The sequence below is a fragment of the Anser cygnoides genome, chromosome 19, assembly GCF_040182565.1.
Source record: "Anser cygnoides isolate HZ-2024a breed goose chromosome 19, Taihu_goose_T2T_genome, whole genome shotgun sequence".
Lineage (NCBI taxonomy): Eukaryota > Metazoa > Chordata > Aves > Anseriformes > Anatidae > Anser > Anser cygnoides.
The window spans coordinates 7,123,894-7,146,162 of record NC_089891.1 but is presented as its reverse complement, the minus strand read 5'-3'; the positions used below and the strand labels follow the sequence as shown (position 1 = coordinate 7,146,162).

The window sequence follows — 22,269 nt, the reverse complement described above, 5'->3', positions numbered from 1 at the left end:
CCGGTTTCCATCTCCGCAGAAAGGGAAGCCCAACCCCTCCCCGAGCCAGGTGCCCTTGTTTTTTGGGGCAAAAAAAAAAAAGGCATAAAAAATAATAATTAAAAAAAATGGATCCACATTTAAACCAAAGTGAGCAGCAGCTCTTAGAACATCCCTGGGAAGCCGGACAGCCGATGCGACCCGGAACCTTCCTCCTTTTGTGTGTCCCCCCCCACCTCCGGCCGTAGCAGCCCGGTGCCCGCCGCAGCCCCCCCCGGCCCCCCCCCCGCCCTGGCACCGCCTCCTCCGAGCCCCGCGCTCGCCGCCGCCCCCCGCCCGTGCGCGTCGCCGCGCCGAGCCCCCGCCGTGCCCGGCGCTGCCGCCCCGCGGCATCCCGCAGCGCGCTCCCGGCCGGGGGGCGATGGGCGAATAGTCGGCGATAGGGCCGGGGGGGGGGGGGCGGCCGACCCCGGTACCTCCGCGCTGCTCGAGGGGGCGAGCGGGGGGCGGCTGCGGCAAAGCGGCTGCGAGCCTGCCCTCGATTCGCTTGTGGGACCGCGGGCAGCAGGGGCGCAGCGGGTGAGCTGAGCGAGCTAACCGCCGGGAGGATTTGGGGTAAGTAAGAGGTTGCCCCCCCCGAGGGGACGCTGTTATTTGGGGCCGGGGAGCGGGGCTGTGCCTCTGCAGGAGCGCGGCGGGTGCGGGATGCGCTCAGCCGCGCTGCAGCGCCAGCACTTCGCCAACTCCCGGCTGTCCGCTCCGCCTGCCTCCCCAGCGCCAAACCCGCCCGAAGTTTGCTATTTTTCGGCGTTCTCTCCTTTCCCTCCTTGTTTAAACAAGTTTGAAAATATCGCCAGCCTCAGCGGAGCCGGCCGGCGCTGCGCACCAGCCCCCGCTGCTGACAGCAGCCCCCGCTGGGGCAGCTCGGAGCCGCCGGGGGGGGCAGAGCCGATGTAACCCCCCCAGCCCCACCGGGACAGGCGAGGGCGACCCGGAGGGGGACCCAGGACCGGGTCCGGGGCCAGCCCAGGCGGGGAAGGGCAGCCCCGTACGCGGGGCAAGCCCGACCCCTGCAGTCGGGCGGCGGAAAGCCGCTTGGGCTCGCTGGGACTGCAGAAAAAGCCCGGCAGGGCTGGAGCCGAGCCGGCTGCCGCTCCGGGCTGCCCTCCCCGGGCTCTAGGGGCGGGAGAAGGCGTTGCAGCGGGTATTAATCTTTTTCCGCTCGTTTTGTAGCAGCCGGAGAGGAAAGCCCTCTCCCTCCGCCGCCTCCCTGCCCCGGGCATGTTGGCAGCGCCCCGCTGAGCCGTGCGGAGTTTGGGGTAACTCGCGTCTGGCCGCCCTGGAATAGAGACACTCTCCGGACCGGATCGGTTGGGGTTTGTGGTCTATGTCTTGTTGGGAAATCTGGTGGATTTTTTACTCGCTCGTGGAGGAAGAGCCCTGTGCTGGCGGTCGGCTTCGTGCTCTTTTTTGGAGGGCGAAGGAAGGGAAGGGATCTCGCTTGAGCCGTACAGAGCTCGGACATGTGTTGTCAGCACATCTGGGGAATACAGGCTGCAAGTCCGAAAGGAAAATTGCTGGGATCGTTCAAACTGCGATATTGATCTTTGTTATTTTTTTTCGCCGAGGGATGCACTTGGCATGAGAATCGGAGGATGGAAATTGTTTGGGAGGTGCTTTTTCTTCTGCAAGCGAATTTCATCGTCTGCATTTCAGGTACGCAACCGGCATCGAAAAGGCGGGCGTGGGGGAGAAATACCCTTCAGGGTTCCCAGGGCTTCCCTTAGCAAGGGGCAAGAGGTACCGCTACATCCAAGTCAAATCAGTAGTCAAAAAATGCGTGAACAACATATCATGTGTGGAACGTGACAGAAATCCCCAACCATAGTGCCCCCCTTAATTCCACTACCTGTTTCGTGGTTATGATACGTTGGTTGCAAGAAATAACCACGGCGTGCTGGTTAAGGAGATGCTTAAAATTCCTAATGTGCTAATGGCTGTGATAATTAATCCCACCATCGCAGTACTCTCAGAATTTCATAGTTCCTGAAGTTCTTAAACTCGGTTGATCTGCGGATCTTACAAGGTTTGCGGTTCATTGGCAGACTTGTCATGTTCTGCTGCCACAGTTCAGGGACTGCAAAGGGAGGAATGATACTAACGAACGTGTCTCTGCTTTTAAACGGGAGCTTTGCTGTGCCTATGCTCTTAAAATGATTTTTTTTTTAATAAGCCCATCCAAAGAACGCCTTGGGGGCTGGGATTCCAGCTTTAGGCTTCTCATGTTAAGCTTGAAATGCTCTCTCTCTCTCCAGTATGTAGAAATCAGGTAATTTCAGTTGTCACCAGAGCTTGTCCAATTAATGAATAGGCACGGCCGGGTGTCTAGCGTAAAGGATTGGAACAATTTATTCTTGGGGAAAACACTCCCTTCTGCTGCAAAAGCCCTGGCTGCCTTGTTAATTTGTCATGTCAGTCATGCTGGAATAATTATGTTGCAGGAGGCAGTGGAGGGGAGGTGGCCAGTTTTCTAGTTTGGGACACTCTGGGGAGCCCCGTGGGGATTCAGCTGCCTGCGGCTCCTGCTGCTCCGCTTCCCTGCAGGCGGCTGCTGCCCCCGAGTTGTTGCATAAGTCAAGAAATGGGAACGCGAGCAACAGCAGGCAGAATGCTGCAGGGGGGCAGCGGGGCATCCTGGTGGGCATCACAGAGTCCCCCCCGGGAGGTGCCTGGGGAGAGGGAGCTCCGGAGCTCCCCTGGGACCGCGCAGACACGGGCCTGGCCCAGCACCCAGCCAGCAGCGCCTGCAGCATCTCACCCTGAGAGCGCCTGCCTGACTGCGCTCTCTGCAGCACTGCCCGGCTGATCCACCCCTGCAACCCTTGGACTGGTGACACTGGTACTGACATTTGGGGTGGCAGCATCTACATTAATTTGTACTGCCTGCGCCTACCCCAAAACTTCTTGTATTCCTGAGCAAATTCTTTTGCTCTCAGCCTGCGGGGTACGCGAGTTCTTTTATCCCTACAGACCAGCACCATCTGCCACCAGCCACCCAGGTGACGCTGGCAGCACCCCAAGCTGACCTTCCACTTGTGCCCACTGGTACCATCAGAATAATTCTCTTTCTCGCTCTTTAGAACCGCAAAACCTGCTGCCTCTTGCCATTTAAATCTCACACTTATCTATTTAGCTCAGCATGATATGCCACCTGTACAGTTCCCTTCAAATTAGGCACTTCTGTAAGTACCACGGTGAGAATGGAAAAACAAACTCTCATCCCTTTTTTGGCCATTCTGACAGTAATATCTCGAGACAGAAAAAAGCTATCCCATTCTGTGCAGGTCCTTATGCCACGCATTTAGCTGCCAGGGTTTCCTAAGCTTCCCCCCTCTTTTTCTCACCTTCAGACATGGGAACCCAGGCATCTGAAACCGAGATTGGGATCAGTCCTGCAGGGGCTCTCTGCACCCTCCATCTCCCTCTAGCATTAAAAGCAGCCTGTTTTCTTTTTCTTTTTTTTTTCTTTTTTTTTTTTTTTTGAGGAATATATTCAATAAGTGAATGAGGATGTTTTTGCTTCATGGTTAAAGCTGTGGTTTCAGATAATTTGTTTAAACCACACACAGGATGAATGCATGCATTTAGCCTTTTTTTCTTCTTAGGGATTTTTATTTTTTTCAGGAATCCTTCGTCATCTTGGTGAAAAGGATTAAGATTTGTAGATATCTGACTGGCACTAATGCTTTGTATCTGTCATCCTTTTTACACTACGTTTTGTAGCATATTATATAGCTGGGATGTTTGGATAACAGTCTAAGTAAGAGAAAGTGTAATGAAGCCTCTTAAGGTTTGCTGCAGCTTAACACTGGTTTTCAGAACTATGTATTTTTAGCACTTCAGCACTGGTCGTTCATTCAACATGTTTCTTAAAAAAGACACTATTTGAGCACATTGCTGCAAATTACAGAAACGTGAATTAAGGAATGTGGTAGCGTTTTTCTTTTCTTAGTGAGTTAATTGTTTCAGCAATGAAGACTGTTCTTCTGTGCGTGGACCTTTCCTGAACATTAGCAAAGACTAAATTCAGTGTGTATTTAAACCTGTGATGGCCTTCCTACTAATTTCAGTGGATATTTGGACTAGGGCCTTTTAAGGGCTGCTGTTCAAAGGGATGATGTTAGTCACTGAACAGAATTGACTATTAAGTTGGCTTATGAGTAATTTATCATTATTAGTAAACTTATTTATTAAAGATAGGTTTGATGTAACGTCACACTGTCTTTTGGTATGTATTTACATGACATTTACGCATAAAATGTGCTGAATGTAATACATACACTGTATCTTCATTAGATTAAATAATGAAAATATAACATACAATTGTTTTTTTGGTGTCTTGCGTGAATTTTTGTATGACTGTAAGTTTTGGTAGTACCTTCAGAGTACTTAGAATATGGAAAGCAATTTAATCTATTAAAAAGAGGTATATATTTTTTCAAAATATTTTATACCTAACATATTATTTATTGGTCAGTTACCTGTGTGTATGTTAGATTGCTTGGTTTGGAAGAAATGGTACTGATATTTACAAATATATATATATTTTTTAATTACTACCCTGTATGTTTGGGAAATGATGTATCAGTGAACGTAAACGGAGTATTTTTGTTCTCCTGACATACTGAATTAAGGCTTTTGCTACTTGAAATTGTTTGTTTGAAAGGAGAGTCTAGTTTCTTTGTACAGATGCAAACAAGAAATAAGAATACATTGAAGGACCAGGAAAACAATTTCTGTCCTTTAGAAAGAAATAAAAGCCCTCTCTTTCCTTCTATGTCATGATGCATATTTACTCCTTTGAGTTGTAGTCTCTGAGGAAAACTAGTCATGATTTGTATTATGATTTTTGAGGGTTTGTTCCTTTTTATGATAGCACAGCATAAAGGGAACACAGAGTATTTGAAGTGAAGATGTCCTGTACATAGAATGCTGAAATAAGACCCCTCTGGTTGTTGTTCCTTTGAAGATGCAGATAATCACAGCATGGGGACTATATTGTTTGTATAGAAAAAGAATTATAGTTGTTGGTATGATGACCAAAATATCCTTCCTGGGTGAGAATACTACCTAAGATTAATTATCATCAGTGTTCTCAGCTGTAAGTGAGATGTTTTTGATCCCTTAATGGCTGCCACATTTGCTTGCATAGTCATTTGTATAAACCATGTGCACTCTTTGTGATTCTACATATTAAAAATCAATTTCAGGATAAAAATCAGAATGCTGTTTTCAAACCCTTGCAGGATACTTCATTTAAATAAGGAAGTGCTACTATAGTAGGCATTGATTAAGAAGATATCTATGTACATTTTCTGTTAATCCATCAACAAAATGATTTACAGAACCTGCATGTTCAACATCCTTGTGGCTTCCTATGAATTGATATATTATCTCTTACTGTTTTGGCTTGCGGGAACTAATATGGATGAAATTCATGCAAGCCCTACAGCTCTCATTATTTGAAAGCATTTTCATCCTTTGCTGTCATCCTAAGTCAGGTAGGGGCACATCCCTTCTATGATATAACTGCTTCAGCCTGTTTGACAGAACACACAGGAGTCATAAATCACGTCTCATGAACAACTATGATGGTATTAAAAAACTTCTGGGTATCAAGGAATCTCCTGTGTATTGAGCATCTCCTGGCATTGAAGTCTATGAGTGTTCTTGGAGCACAACTGCACTTCATTTTCCATCTTGCTGCTGCTTCGGTCTCTGAGCTCTTATTACCTGGCATAACACAGAGATGTCCTATAGGATCTCTAAATTATGCCAGGGCTTGAATTAGCTATTGAATGATGATGTGTAAGGTCTGATAACTCTTCTTCTCCTGCCCTTATACAACTGGAGGTAATTCAAGGCAGCATGTGTGCTTGTAGAAGGGAATACCAAGGCTCTCATGTCCACTGGTAGCTAATGCTGAATGCTTCATTGTTATGTTTGGACAAAAATGTTGAAACCACGTTAATTATTCTCAAATAATGTCACAGAAATAGCGTTTTCTGGCACTTTTGTTAAGAAATGCGATATCCTAGGGGAAGGAATTATTCATAGCACAGATATATGTGAGAGGAAAGCAATCACTAGGCGCATAGGCATGTGGAATATGCAGCCTGGTGCATCTGGTGACTAAGAGCTTCTGGCATCCGATCCACTATAGTATTCTTTTCTGCTTTATCCTGTCTCCACAGCTTCATGTGTGTGGGCAAACCTTCATGCTTGCATGGGGTTTGTTGATGTTACTGAAAATCCACGTGGACTCAATCCTCCTGCTCACATTCAAACACAGGATGGAGGCCATATGTTGTATCCAAAGACTCTCAGTTTCTTATCATTTGAATGCTTTCTCACTTCAGAGATGTTGCCGCCTTTTCAAAAGGTGTGAAGATGTTTCTGCTTTAGAGTTCTATGGAAATAGCCTTGTAGTCTCCTATAAATGTCTGCTTTACTTTTTTTTTGTGTGTGTGCGTGTGTCCCGTGTTTTTCATCATTCTATTTTTGTTGTTAGTTTTACAGCTACAGCGTGACCAGATAGGCGCTAAAGTGTCAAAACAACACCAATATTTTTAGCCTATGTAAAGGTAGTAGAAAGGAACATTTATGAATAGTTTTGCACATATTATGCTGAGCTATTTTCCATCCAATAAACTGAGGGGAAGAAACTGGTAATCATTGCTATTGTTTTCCAAATCTCAGTGATGAATATATCCAGTTTTCAAAGGGACCTCTTGTCCTCATTGGTAATCCAATTGATCTACATACTAAGCCTCCAAAACAAAATTATTTAAAACAAGAATAAAACCCCAACTCAAATAAGCACTCTCAATTTAAAGGTATTCTTTAAGTCTTTAAGATACAGCTGATGTTAGAGAGAAATTTTGCCCTTGAAAATGTTTTTGTTTTAAAGTCTGTTACAGCTAGATTTTGAGTTCAGGAAGGACTGAAAGGGCTTGCCATCTGCATTATGAATATTCCTTGTATAACAATGAACAAGGAATTCTGCCTACTATAAAAGGCTGCTTTTCTGATTTGTTGCTATTGGTCAAAGCATTGCTTTCCCACTTGGCTGATAGGCTGTCATTTAGATGAGGAGTGAACTGCTGTTTTCACCGTTACCAATTGTTTTTTGCTAAACTTAACATGGCAAAGAATGAAGATCGGTCCATCTGGGCTGTTAATAGAAGACTATATAAGCCTGTTTAACATCATCTTATTACCAGCTCAAGCATTAGGCAAAACTAGATGACAGTTATGGACAACACTGACATATTGTGATAAGTGTTATTTTGATCCTATCTTCCTTTCATCTTAACTATGCATCATGTTGGGAGGAACAGAAAATAGGCAACAAAGTTTTTAATGACTTGTTTAGAGACAATATTGTCTAGTATGACTGTATTTCCATTGTAATCATAGAATGGCTCGAGTTGGAAGCAACCTAAAAGATCATCATAGTTCCAATCCCCAATGCCATTAGAAGGTGCAAAAGTGCCTGTCCATACAGTGGAGAAAAAATGGAACAAAATTCCATTGTGATAGATAAATTGAAACAGTAATGCTAAATAATTAGGAAATACATTCTTTAAAAACAGGGTAATAGGGTAATTTATAGCCCAAACTGTTTACATTTGAATTCAAAGTAGAATGTTTCATTGTTGATTTAACAGTTGATTATTAAAAAGCTATCAAGGGTCTTCCACTGAAATTCCACTGGGTCTTGAAGATATAATAGGAAGTTATTATTGTCAAAAATAGATGACTGAAACATTTTAGACCTATGTTCTGTGTAGCATAGTAACCTTTCTGGTGATACAGGCAAGTACTGGCTGTGTCATAGGCAGTGTTAAGTTATTTACCAATATGGGAAAGGTTTTCATGCAGTACTTAGCAGTTGACAGTTGAGGTAAGAAGGCATAAGGATACCTATATTTATACCCACTTTAAAAGACCTTGTAACTCTGAAAATGTTATAAATGGCTTTAGTGTTAATGAGATTTGGGCCTTACAACTTTCAAAAACTTAATGCTTGACAATGAGAAAAGCTTTAAATGGCAGATCTCCATGCTGCTGTTGAGAACAATGGGATGCCATGTACAGCTATATCCAGGGCTACAGCCCTAAAATATTTCCTTTTATCTTTTATTTATCTTGAAAAATGATTGGTGATTAGTTCACACAGACCCAGAGTAATGAAAGTAATGGGCAGAACTAAACAAAAGATGCTTTCATTGTTTGGTGTATTTTTCCATACAAAAGTACTTGTGGTTTAGATTTGTGGATCTGTATTTCTGTAGTAAAATAATACTAAATTAATATGTCCCACAGTGTCATCTTTTGTAATGTTATTACTAGAAAAATATCACAGCAGCTGTAGTTCACAAAAAAAAAATAATAATTAGAATGTACTTTTTAACAAGATAATGAAATAAAGATGGGTGTTATCCATAATGTTATCTGTTCATTCTTACATTCTTTCTTGCTTTCTGTATCAAGTGCTTAACTTGATCAAGCTCAGAATACCCTATGTTTGTCATCCGGCTTTTAAGCATGGAACAGAGTTGTGCACTGTCTGGTCCAAAGTGGCTTTTAAGCACATGCAGGGAGGAGGAAGCTAAACTCTAAATGTGTTGACATCTCTAGCTTTTGGAAGTAATGTTTGAGTAGATGGATTTAGAGGGAAAATGTGTTTTTTTGCAAAATCATCTTGTCAGTTTTGTGGGTTGTTTCCAATTTAAGTTCTTTCCTACTGTTAACTACTATAATGCCCTGTTCTGCTTCAAGAATAGTCCTCAGAATGGAGTTTTTCTGTTCTGCCACGGGTAGAAAGACTAGCATAGCAGGACTCCTACAGAATTCCCCTTTTTAATGCTGCAAGATAATAAGCAATACTGAAAGGCCTTTTGGTGCGCCTGAGTATCCAAAACTGCATCGTTCAAAGTGATGTTGGAATGACCATGCCTTCCAGCAAACTGCCTGATAGCTCTTCTGGCAGTTGGGTAACTGAAGGAGTGGGAAGGATTGCTACTGCCACAGCTAAATTTTGTTTGGCCAAATGACATACTTGGGCTGCTAGAAGGAGCGTTAATTTGCATTTGCCACTGTGGCAGAAAAAAAGAAACTGATTCTAATTTTCTCTTTAAGAGAAAGGTGGTACTGAAGATTGGTGCATGCTGGCAGTAAATCATAGTAATACTTTAATGCACAGTCCTCTAAAAATGAAATTACATGGAGAATAAGCTATTTGTTCATACATGGGTAGAAAGCCATAGCATTTGCAGGTATGTAATTTCCCATAGGGGAAGCTGCAGTTAGTTATGGAAAGGAAGGGCAACTGTTGCTTGAAAGAAAAGGTGTTTGATGCTTTGGAGGGTGTGAACAGCCACTGTCAGATTTGTCTGAATGGGATTGTGCAGTCTGGATTTTTCCAAGAATGAAAGTAATGGATGGGAAGAGACTGGGTTGTACTTCAACAAAAAAGAAAAAAACAATGATGTGGTTCATTCGTAAACCTTAGAAGAATTTGCAGATAGTAAGTAGTGTTGGTCACACTTCCACAACAGAGAATCTGAGGTAAAATGTTGTGTGACAAGTCTCCCAACAGCAATATAAATATTTAATTACAATTCATTTTCACTCTCGGTTCCACCTTGAAGCACTAGAATTACTCTTAAACCTTGTTTCTGGTCAGGCTCTGACACTGAATCACCTCAGTGAAATGAGGGAGCCCATGGGTGCCAGAGCCAGGAGGGATGGTGCTGACAGGCCCTGGGGGGCAAGCCCACGGGCTCTGCAGCCTCACCCCAGCACCCCCAGGATCTGCCTCTCCCTTCCACGTCACTTCTGATCCTACACAGCCGCATAGCCTCGGCTCAGACTGCTGTGGCAAGAGAAGCCACGTGTGGTGCCTCTGTGGCGCAGGACTAACTGCCTTTACCTCAGCCCCCCGCCTGCCCCTCAGCCATGCGTGCTCTGCTGCTCCTCACCTCACCTCGCCTCGCTGACTGGATTAATCAGCTTGACAGCGGACCTTCTCGCTGGGGACATGTCTCCTCTCCTTGCCACAGCTGTGCCTGGTGATGGCAGGAGGGTGGCTGCACTGCGTGGCTCTCCCTGGACCTGCTGTTCACCTCAGGGACACTGTGCCCCACAGGCAGGTGACTGCCCCCTGTGGCGCTTCCTGTGCTTGCAAATGCCTTCTAGAAACATCTTCCTGGAAACAGTTTCTCTGAGGTACATACTAAGCTGCCTCTCGATTTCTGACTGGAAGGGGGACAGCTGCAGCTGGATGATGAAAACCAGGCAAATCTGCCCCCGAGAAACTTAAAATAACCATTTCCAAACTTCCAAAACTTGAAGGGCTATGAGCTTGTGGTAGTTTCTGCTCCTTTGCCTCATATAGTTTGCTTCAGCTAGATTTATCATAGAATCATAGAATATCCCCAGTTGGAAGGGACCCATAAGGATGATTGAGACCAACTCCTGGCTCCACATAGGTCTACCCAAAAATTCAGACCATAATTATCCTTGGTGTTTAAACTTGGATGGCTTCATGCAACAGTCAAGGCATGGGGCCTGGTGTGTTCTCTCAGGGTCTGGATCCCTCCTCCTCTCTCTGCCTGTCCATTAGAAGGTATTTTTTTCCTTCATAATACTAGCAGTGAAGGTATGAGGAAGTACATTTATGGTGTATTTAAGAATCACATCAATTAGAGTTTAACTTAAATTGGTTTGCATGCTTTCCAGGAATTAGTGTATTACTAAGGTAAAATTCAGTCCTATATTACAAGGTTCTTCCATAAACATGTTATTTAAATTCTGCTTAAATTTTTAACATTCATTCAGTTGGCCTCTTTTAAGTTTTTATTGTGACTAGGAGTAATGAACAGGTTCCTTGAAGTGCAGCACCTACGTGCATGCCTCATGTTTCACATCTGCCTTGTGCTGGCGTAAGCAACAACAGAAGGTTGAGGGCACCACAGATTCTGGCCCTACATTTTCTTTGGAGTTCATGGTATAAGCAGACCAACAGATTCCTTTACTTACTGCTCTAGTATTGGATATGCTGTGCATACATATACGTGAATTTATTTTGTGGCCTCATCTCAGGGCATTTTGCTCATGATGTCTTAACTCCTGCTTTTTATTTTCCAGTATATTCGCCTGGCTTCACCATTTATTTATATTATTTTTTTTTAATATTCATATTTATAAGCGGTATCTTATTGTTGTAGTAAGTTTTCATGCCTGCTGGAAAGCAAAGTAATCTGCAAGGACTCCAGTCTTCTCTCATTTGCCCAGATGATCCTGAGGCAGTTAGTAATTGCAAGTGGGATTTAAAGTTACCCGCAGATGCATAATTTTTATCCTCAGTAAACCTCTTGGCTCTCTCCAAGGTGTTAACAGTTCATCTTTGCCAGTCTGTAATTGTGTCTTTGCTCTAGAGTCACAGGTATTTAGCTCACTGTGGAAGGGGATGCAATATAGAGTAATAAATAATACGATTTACCTTTATTAGGTAACATTAATGTGTTTTCATACTTGTCAGCTAAAAACTTATTCATCCTTTTTAGATTTTATCGTTATACTTTAATACATAGATTCAGCAAAATGCAAAGCGTAAAAGACATGCTTAATTGTTTTGCTGCATCTGAGTCTTAATATGCAATTGTGTAAAATAACTTAGAATAAGGATGTGCTTAAATGCTTTGCTGAATCAAGGACTAGCAGTGGTATCATAAACGAGTAATGCAAAATCTTTGGAAATGCCCAGCTAAAATGAGCAGAAATTTTCATAATCGCTGATTAAGTTAAGCAGTTGTATAGAAAATAGTTTTGATCTAGGTAAAATCATATTAGTTCTTTGTGTGGTAAAGTCAAGATGTGAACGTTGCTAGTATGACTAACATAGCAAGAGAGAGTACAATCAGAATTAAAATTATTTGCATTATAATTAGTTAACTCTCTCTACATGGATGCCCTGAATGATACAGATGCCATTTTTCACAACAGTAAATAGATTACCCCTAGACTGTGGTAAACAAAAACAAAAATAGCAAGAGATGGGTGACAGTACACAATCATTTTCATGTGTGACTTTCTGTTCCACTTATTTTCCAGTACAAATTTTAAATTTATTTTGATCAGACCTCAAGTACTGATATAAAGAGGACATCCTGTGTAGAGACCTGGGCTGTGGGGTTGCCTATGTGCCTGCTGGAGGGATGGGCGGTGGGGCTGCCTGTGTGCACCACTGGGTTGTGTGATGAGGGAAGACCCACAATACCGGGTGCTGGACAGCGGTGCCTGGGTAAACCTCATGCCAATTTTGTGCAAGCAGCTGGGATGGTCTAAATTGCAAAAGCAGAGTTTAGTCAAGCTGATACAGGGAACTTCTCATGGGGAATATATAAAAAAACGTGTGGTTCATTCTATCCCTCTGTCTGTTACCAAAACAAACCAAACACTGCCTATCTACTGCTGAGGGAAGGTGGTAGCATAGTCAGTATGTATCAATTGAAAAGTTCTTCATGTTTTAAATGAGGTCAGGCTTCATATGTGGTGTTAAGAATAAATTTATACTGTGGTAAGAAAGTTTACCTAACTATTGCACTATTTATAAAAATGGATAGATAAAGCTCTATAATACATTTACATCATACTTAAGTATTTGGTCTGTGACTATCAAAGGGCTTGGAACCTGCAAACTTTCTCCTTTTTCTTCTCCAGCCATTATCCTGCTTTGGTTTTAGTTGGTGCTACACAAAAACATAACTCTCATAACTTGTGCTCCTACCTCTCCCATTTTAACTTCATTACTCTTTGTGACTGGGACTTTCTATGTCTTCATGTTTTTAAATACTTCCTTACTTCACAGTAATAAAAGAGCATATCTGACAAGATAGTCATCATCTTCCTTTTAACGTTCCTGAAAAAGAACTTGTGACTCAGATTTCAGAACGCAGCACATAACAGTGGAATATAAATCATTTCTGAAAGGTCTCCCTTTCAATGGCTGCTTTACTGATTTCCTGGTAATTGCTCTGGAGGACCAAAAGATGAAGTTGTATCTTGATCACATAATATCATCACATTGCTGGACATCTAAAAATCGATTCTAGTCACTAAATACCCCAGGACCTAAAATCTTGGAAATAGAGCATTCTTAGGTATAATAACAGAGTACATAGCATAATACTAGTTCATTTAAAAAACTCTTAAGTGTTTTGGATGTTACTTTCACTCATATTATATAAACGCTACAGAAATAATCTCCTGGCATTTGCTTGGAATGACAGTCATCAATACCTACACATTGATTAAAAGTCTTATGTAGAAACAAAAAAGTATTTGTTTTACACAAATGTGTTTTGGATATTCTGCCGGGGGGAGGGTGGGGAAGTACAAGCCTTGCTAATATAAACTGAAATAAAGTCTAAAATAGAAGCTTCAGATCAGCTCCTAGTTCCTAGAGGTAGTATGCAATGGAATTACTCTGCCAAAAATGTTGGCATTGAGTTTAGTCAAGTATTTAGCAGAGGTCTCGTGGTAAAAAGTCCTATTAAAAACACCCTGTGACCTCTGCTGTGGGATTCAGGTATGTGAGAGAACCACGCTTAGAAGCTTTGCTAGTCATGTGGTCAGAATGATTTTCAATCACTTTGGTCATTGCTGGATTAAAATTGAGGCTGCAGAGATTAATGGTCTGTTGTTACTAATCCACTAAACCTCTGTTCCTAGATCTTTTAAATTGACTGAACCTATAGATTGTTAGGTTACTGAGATACAGTTTGTAATGTTTTTAACTGTCTTTCTTGATGTTTGGTGTTAGTAGTATCCCATTATCTATTGCTCTTTGAGATGCTGATCTGGGCTTTTCCTGAATGAAAGTGAATTTATACATTTTTATTTATATTACTCTATAGCACAGTAAAAGTTTATATCATTTTAAATGAATGTGGACAAAGAAAGTTTTACTTTGTTTAGAGATGAGTTGTTATTAGTAGAAGCTCAAGTAAGAACAACAGAAATTAGATCTTGCTTTCACTTCCTTGGTACAAGGAAGTGGTGGTCACTGCTCCTAACTGTCAAAATATCCACTACCTCTCTTCAGTCTGTCTGTCGCTAACAGTGCTGGTGGATTTCACCACCCTCTGTGGAAATCCACCTTCAGGTGGATTTCATTGGCATTTGAAGATGTAGCAAAATGCAAAATTAGTTAGAGCTTTGGGGAAATTTTATTTTCTAAAACAGTGTAGGATTTGGATTAGTAGGGCTCAGGGCTGTTCCCAGAGATCTAGCGTGGCTAGGCTTAATTTCAGTACTTACTTCTGTGCGGGTGTAAGAAGTTTTCTTCGGATGATAAACAATGTATAAAAAATAAGAGGAAAGCAATGAGGAAATGGTTCATCCATTTAGAGACATATGAGGAAATTTTGGGCACTACAGTGTAGTGGTTTGGGTTTCAGCAGGGATCTATAAAGAAGAGGCATGAAGAGAGCTTTATCAGGTCTTCATCAGTACAATATGGAGGGGACTGGAACTAGGGGAGAGGGAACAGCATGCAGAAGAAATCAGATTGATAGTGGCTGGGAGAGTTCTGGGGACATTTAATTTGAATGGATGGTTTTATATTAGAGAAGCAGAGTGATGGAGGCCCTTATTATGTGTTTTGGGCCCTGTTTACCACATCTGTGCTTAAAGTTGCAAATTGGAATTGTTTTGGCTTTCAAGTGTTTGTAATTTTCTGAAACACTCCATTCTAAAAGCGTAATTAAAAAAAAAAAGAGTTTGATTTTGTTATAGGAGAATGTAAAATACATTCTTTTAAATATGATTTCCTTTGATGAAAGGAGTTGAGTACCTGGTGCCTGCCAGATTGGTGTAGACGCAATTTCTACATGACATACAGAAGATGAAATGGGTTTTGATTGAATAAATAATGACAACAGTCTAGCTTTAAACAACTAGATTTTGGTGTTTGTTTAAAACACAACGTAACTTACTCTTTAACAGGAAGCATGCTTAAATTATCATCTAATTATGTCTTGCTTTGAATGGGGTTTTGATTCCTATCATTATATGCTGAAAACAGGCAGAAATATTTTGCTTTTGTGTTCACTGCAGGAGATGTGGAAAAGTCATAGGAAAGTATGCTTTTGCATTTTAACTGCAATTGCATTAATCTGCTTGGGAAAAGGGAGTATAAATTAATTACCCATTAAACTCACTGAAAACGAATGCATTTCTGATTTAAAGGGTCACTATGTCATAAAATTTTATGATTATTAACTTACTACAAATATATTCTACATGTTTATACTAACATAAAGTAAGGTAACATGGCTTTAACTTTATAATTAACTTACAACTCTGTCAGGGAATTCTAGTAATTAAAGTAAACATTTTATTTCATGTGACCATCTCTGTTTCTGAACCCTGGTGATTTGGCTTATCCTTTTGCTTTCTGGTTATCACAGTAGTAGTATGTCTTGATTAAGGACTGCAAAGAGCTTTTATGTCTGCTCTTGTCACAAAGCTATGTAGGATAAACTAGGCCAAAGAAAACTCATCATGCAAACTACAGACCTACTGTTATTTCCCTCCAGATTGAATAGTGTATTCAAATAAAACTGGGACTGTGGAAGTAAACCTGAAATGTTCAAATGGATTTTTGGCAATTTCTCAAAACTCACTTGAAAAAGAGAAAAATATTAACGTAAGACTGAAATGTATGACTATATGAAAGAGGCGAGATCCCTTAAGAAGTTATTGTCTTGACAGCCATTAGGAAGTACAGTCCTTATCCTTCAGGAAATGAGAGTTCATCATCAAAATGAAAACAACTGTTACACCTACTGAGGTGAGTAGACCAATGAGAACAGATATTGTGAAAATGAAAAGTGTCCTCTTTCTTACTTAAAACGGAAATACACGGTGCTATATAAATACAAGGTCTCATGATATTCTTTAGAAGACTAATTTGTGAGAACTAGGCATTATATAAGCTCCCAACATACGGGGTCTGAGTAATGTTTGCAGCTCCACAGAAAGGCTTTGAAGCTTCAGCCACATGTTGCAAGGGTTTTAGACCTGGCTCTAAATTACAGCCCCACAGTAGGATCTTTAGCTAGCACTTTGGCCAGCCACTGAGCAGTTCTTCCCACTTGATCAGGTTCACATTGCAGACAAATGAGGCATTTGTTGAGTGGAGCAACACCAAGTAGTTTCTCTGTATCCCTCTGTTTGTGACTGTCTACTGAATGGCTTCAGGAGATTAAGTTGAGTAGCCCTATCTAATAGCTGAAAATGTATTGTGCTGTCAGACTTATCTTTCTCTGTTTAGACACTTTAGGGACCAGGGGCTTGACTGTCCAGTGTCTAGCATCCAAAGTAGCTATAACCCCAGTGAGTTAGTGAGAAATACTACTCTATTAGAATTACAGCAGTTTTTACCCTCTAGGCTTGAGTGCAAAATAACAAGCAAACAGATCCTGTGTTTATGTAAATCAGTGCAACTTGAAAGATCTTTTCTGTTTTGTAAGATAAAGGAGCTAGCTCAAAGCATGTGTGCTGCAGGATCAGGCCCTGGGATCTGGGATGCATCAGTGTGGCAAGTTAGGCTTTGAATTGGAAGTCATATGGCCACTAGCTCTGCTAACTGAAATGTTTATTCCATGGTTCTAATCCAGATTTAAGACTGACTTAAATATTCTAACAGTTACCAAATAAACATGTAGTTTGCTCATTTTGGGGGATTTGTTTTTACAGCAGTTATGCAAAGAGAACCCTGTTATGGATGGTCCATTTTTTAAAGCTTCTGCCATCTCTTGCACTCTTGGTATTGCTGTTTTTTTCTCAGTTGCTCTTAAAGGCAATATTAACAGATGGTATGCATTGCTCATTAAATCTGCATCTACACCTCTCCAAGGACTGCAAAGATGTTGGGAAACAGACCATGTTACTGCAGTAAGTGCTTAGAAGCCTGGAACTTACTGTGCTATTCACGATCAGTTTTCACAATCAGTGTCTTTTGAATACTATAGCAGTAGAGTTAAAAATACATTGATCGAATATTTCTGATTTAGCCAAGCCCAGGTATGTCCCATTTTCTCACAGATTGGATAAGGTGCCTGTGATTCTTTCATACTTGCCATAAATTCTTTGGTAGTGTTACAGCCAACAACTCGTCCCTTTTATATAAATTAGGTTCTTAATGCTGGGCATTAAACCTAGATACCTGTATTAATTTCCCACCTCCTTCTACATCTGCTTGCTTTTCCTTAAGATTGCTTTCTCTGTGATTCTTAGCTCTTCTTTTTCTCCTGCAGTGGTGACACTCTTTAAATAAGTTAGATACATAGATGTTACTTTTAGGCCTTCTCAATTCCAATGTCTGAAGAGACAGCACTTTGATGTGTGAGTTGGAAGGGCATCGTGCCAGCATGGAAGTTGCTTTCCGTATGCTTCAGATTGGTGGTGAGAGATGCTGAAATACAACTAGCAGATAAGAAGTCTCATTTCAGCTTCTTTATTACTCTGATTTGGAACTGATGGGATCTGACCAGCAATCCCAAGCACATCAATATAGCCAGAAATAGGGTGCTCCCATCTTGTTTCTCTTCATCTTTTCTTTTCTTTAGTAAGTGTTGGATCAGAAAGGTTAAGTTGTTGTTGATTCCATGGGTCATGGAAGGTTAAGATTTAGTTCACATTTCTTTTATAGTTGACCTGTGTTAGGGATAAGGAAGCTAAAAAGTTGGTAGTACAGTAAGTGGAAATGATATCAACCCCTACTGTTTTTACAGAAAGAACCATTTCAACCCTTTTGTGTTTCAGCTGGTTTAAATGGGCAGTGAGAATTGGAAATTCAGTAATTTCTGCTAGTATTTTGTATTTTTATTTATGATTTTCTGTTGGCTAAGGATGTCTCATGTTCTGTAGGCGAAGCCTAAATAAAAAGTGATTTTAAATACATCAATTTAATTAAAAGGCTACAAGAAGTAGTGTAGGCACTCCTAAAATGAAATAAACCTTGTTTGTATTAATTTAGGGTGTTTACTTGGAAAGGGCCTAAAGTGAATCTAATAGAGTTTAAATTTATCCAGTGTACTTTCTGAGCATGAAATAGGAAGACCGCCTAACCTTACATGCACATTTTTTCCTTGTGATTTAAGAGGCAAAAGTTATACTCATGGAGACTTGCAAAAAGAGGGGGCCATCTAAAGCAGCATCAAAAAAATAAAAGATTCTTTAAATTCCCAACTTAAGAAGATGATACCAACCAAGAGTAGAGCAAATGTTCTTTCATGTACTGTTAATAGAAGTGACATATTTTAAACCTAAAGTATTTCAAAGCTTAGGGAGTATGAGGTCATACACTTGCTTTCCTGAGCATAATTTTCTTCTCTTCACCTCCTGTCATTGCTTGCACCCATTCCTTAATTCTAAGATAGGAGAAAGGACAGGAGTAGACCAGTAAGGGGGATAAAAAGCATTTGGTTGTGGTGGATGGAATAAAAAAAAGAATGGAGGAATAGGTAAAAGAATGAGGATATATACTAATAGCAAGGTTGTAGACAATGGAAAATGGCACTGGGATTAGTTTTTTTGTAGTGCACTTTGTCAGAAACAAATGAGAAAGAGCACTGATGATAGTCCACTTTCCTAATTGCTTTTAGTTCTGGTCCTAAACGTTCAGGAGCCTGGTGGCTTCCATAGGAACAAGATAATCTCTTTGTCTGAAGAATCACAGAGATAGAAATATAGAGAGCTTGACTGTTCAGTCATCAGATCTTGATTTTAAACCCGTAAGTTGGAGCACAAAAACTGTCAGAATCCTGAAAGACAAAATTGTTAATAACATAAATGCTCTAAAGTTCTTCACTATGTAGCTGTTGACCTTTGAGGAGTTTGACTGCTTACTCAGATTATTTCATTAGTATTTGCACATTGACTTCCTGCCAAAAAGTCAATCTGCTTTTCCTTTGCATAGTTTTGTTATTTTGAAGGTCTTCAGCTGTGGAATAAAATCCGCTATGTAAAAAAGAGCTGGCAGAGTTGGAAGCATTCCAGTAAAAGCTTTCCCAGGTTAAACTCTGGTGATGCTGAAACATTACAAGTGTTTTATGTGGCCTCTTTTCCCTTGTGCCTTACCTAACATAGCTGTTCCCAAAGAAGGGCAACAGTTAGTTTTAGTTCCCACTGCCCCCAAGAGAATGTTCTGCTTGTTATTTACAAGACGGAAATTCGGACTTGGGACTTGGGTTTTGTTTTCATTCTTTTATCTAGCTCAAAACCATTTTTTGAAGATATTTATGATGAGCTTAATGATTCCTCTAACAGAGTTGATGAGTTATGATGTAAATCACAGTATGGATCTCATACCATATTTAGATGCTCAGCATTTCTACATTGTTGAAGACACTTATGCAAGCTGTTTAAAACAATCTGTAAATGACAATGAAAAAAGCACAGTGAAAGGCTGTGTCAGAAAGGGGTGACTCAAGAGCAAATTAGCTATCAGTGGGCCATCAGAGAAATGTCAATTCCCTTCTGATGCAGAATAAAAAAGGAGGCATATAGATGTACACTGTCTCTTCTTTTTTCCCTTCTTCCCCTATTTCCTCTCTGAAAGAAGAGGAAGGCCAAAATGTCACCTGAGAGAGCTGGATGGAGCTAACAACTTTCTGCAGGCAGCTGAAGATGCCTGAACTATGAATGTCCTGTTTCTTGCGCCTACAGGGCTGATACAATTATTTATTGTTTTTTTATGATGGACAGATGCTGATGAGCCAGTCAAATACCTAGAGCCTGGAGAATGAAGGTATGTTTTATACCTTCTTATTAGACTTTGAGTTCTATCCTTTGCTATGTTGGCAAGGCCTGCATTTCGCAAGGGGTAGAGTATAGAGTAATTCTCATGTTCCAGTCCAGTGGAGTAAACAAACAACTACATTCTGCAAATGTTGCAGACTTGGGATCTGTTTCAAGGAAAGCCCAATTAGAAGCATATGAAGGCAGCTAGCTTGTCTCCCTGGGATAGGGCATGCATGACTGTAGGTATTTATCTAGTGCCTGACAGGATGGAGCTCTCCTCCTAATTGGAGCTTTTGGATAGTACTCCAGCTTAACTGATATTGTACACAGTAAGTCAGCTCAGCTCCACTGATCTCGCTAAATATACGTCTGACGCGCACTAGCTGTAGGCTGTCTCTTCCTTGAGATGAGAGCTGGGGGCCTTATTTTGCTCTGCAAGTAGTAAGGAACTTGAAGCAAGAAGTCATTATTGGTACTCTCAGTTATTCCCAGGTTAATAGAGTGCAACCCCTGGCTCAGGAGATTCCTAAACCTCTGGCTGCAATGGCTGGAAGGTCTTAGATAAAGGATCTCTCTTGGCTGGCTATTTTTATTTTTATTTTTTTCCAAAGCTTTTGCTGATGGCTATTACTGCAGATAAACAGTTCTCAAACTTGTTTGCCTCTCTTTAAAATGCATACAGGTTATGGGCTGAAGGGGGATGGAGCAGCTCTGAGAATCCTTTGCCAGAGAAAGCATGTCAGTGTGAGCAAGGACAGTCCATGGGTGTTAGGGCCTTAAGGCTTAAGCACTGGTTCACAGTTTTCTCCTATTGGGATTACATTCAGGACCTTTACTAACAATCAGTGGGGCTCAGTAGAATATGTTCCAACAGCTGTTGTCCCTGGTCGTGTCCTTGCTGAGTGCAGTGCCTGCCCCTTTCCTCAAGCTTCTTGCAGCTGCTGGTCCATGTGCTCACTTCCCTGGGTGTTTCCCCCTCCCACAAGTTCCTCTGTAACCTGCTCTTAAAGGAAGTATTCATCTCATCTACTGGTTGCTTCCCAGGTTATTTGATCTGAACTGTTATTGTTCTTACTTTCATGTAAAGTGCATGAATGTTTATTATGGTGCTAAATATTATGCGTATTTGTAAACAGATGTGTACCATGTCACACACATGTACACGTAAGTGTGATAAAAATGGAATCAGCATCTGGGAAGATCAGATCTCCCTCATAAGCTTCAAATAAGTTACAAAGCCCGCATGTTTATCAGATGAAGTGCTCTGGGCTGGATTTCGGTACCTGCTGTAACTGGGACTGGATGGCTGGGTGAAGACAGCTGTATTGGGGCTAGGCTGGGGAGACGAAAAGACGGTGCGGAGGAGACTGTGCCTGAATGAGGTGCTGTGGAATGGGGGAGGCAGAGAGAGAAAGGAGAAAATTAGGTCTGAGACAGGTATGGCAAGGAGAGGAAAGACCTAACCTTGTGATCATGTTGGTAGATATTAGAATTATGCCATTTGGTAGATTTTTCTTTCTTTCTTTTTTTAGTTTTCTTCTAAAATAAAAGAAGGGGAGAGGCAAGTGAGGAATTTATACACTCTCACAATATAAAGTTATCTTAATACTCCAAGTATGAAATAACAGAAGTATTGTTGCCTGCACAACGGTTACTAGTTTAGCACTTTCTCATTTTATTGCAGAGGTTGCGGGACACAGTGAATAGAGGGGACTGCAGGAAGAGGAAAAGATAGTCACATAGGAATTTAAGGCTTCTCTAGAGAATAGGATTTTATCCCTGTCTCTGCCAGAGTTTGTGTTGCTTGGCAACTCACTTTAATCAAACTTTTCAAGGGTGGTCACTAATTATATGTTTCCTCTTTCCCCTGAGGCCCCATTTGCAGAAGTGCTGAGGAGATACAGCTAAAAGAGGTCAATGGGAGAAATGTTTTGTATGTATCAAGTGCTGTGCAAGTCTAAGCATGGTAAAAATTGTACACTGAGGCCACAAATTGGGTAAGCAGATCTGGGGAGTATCTTTCTTTGACTGTAGCATTAATTTGTAAAAAAAGGGGACACCACCTCCTCAGGAGTGCTCAGGAATCAAACATTTTAGGAGTTTGAATCATGTGTTTAAAAAAAACACGATACTTTTACCCTGAAATGCTAGGAAGACTATGACTGAAGTGGCCTTTCATAACATTGCTGGGTTGGCTTCAGATAATGATGAGCCTTTCAGGGTTTTCTTCTACACTGAGAGTCTAACCAGCTGCCTTTCTATCTCCATCCCAAGTGTAAGGTTGACAAAAATAGTCAAATAGCCATCCAAAGGAAAGCATAAAGCAAAACCAGTCCCCTCCTTTTAGTCAGTTCTATGATTCCGAGTGTTGCCTCCCCTGAGTTTCTGCTAACTTACCTAACCTAAGAACCA

General features: G+C 41.3%; 1 protein-coding gene and 1 long non-coding RNA gene across 9 annotated transcripts in view; one reads left to right on the top strand and one right to left on the bottom strand.

Moving 5' to 3' along the window:
* Nucleotides 1–11,433, bottom strand: part of LOC136786668 (uncharacterized) — a 106,048-nt gene extending 94,615 nt beyond the window's left edge. Inside the window, exon 1 of one of the 5 annotated variants that reach the window (XR_010825951.1) lies at nucleotides 10,031–11,433. This is a non-coding gene — a long non-coding RNA (uncharacterized lncRNA). Of the gene's footprint in view, nucleotides 1–10,025 lie in introns of all 5 variants that reach the window. The other 4 variants (XR_010825952.1, XR_010825950.1, XR_010825949.1 and 1 more) reach the window with 4 other exon arrangements.
* Nucleotides 395–22,269, top strand: part of CA10 (carbonic anhydrase 10) — a 201,084-nt gene continuing 179,209 nt past the window's right edge. The window contains exons 1-3 of one of the 4 annotated variants that reach the window (XM_048064455.2): nucleotides 396–594; nucleotides 1,213–1,355; nucleotides 1,608–1,695. In XM_048064455.2, coding sequence (XP_047920412.1) covers nucleotides 1,635–1,695 — 61 coding nt within the window. In that variant the 5' untranslated portion in view covers nucleotides 396–594; nucleotides 1,213–1,355; nucleotides 1,608–1,634. Of the gene's footprint in view, nucleotides 595–1,199; nucleotides 1,696–22,269 lie in introns of those variants that run through there. The other 3 variants (XM_048064456.2, XM_066980306.1, XM_066980308.1) reach the window with 3 other exon arrangements.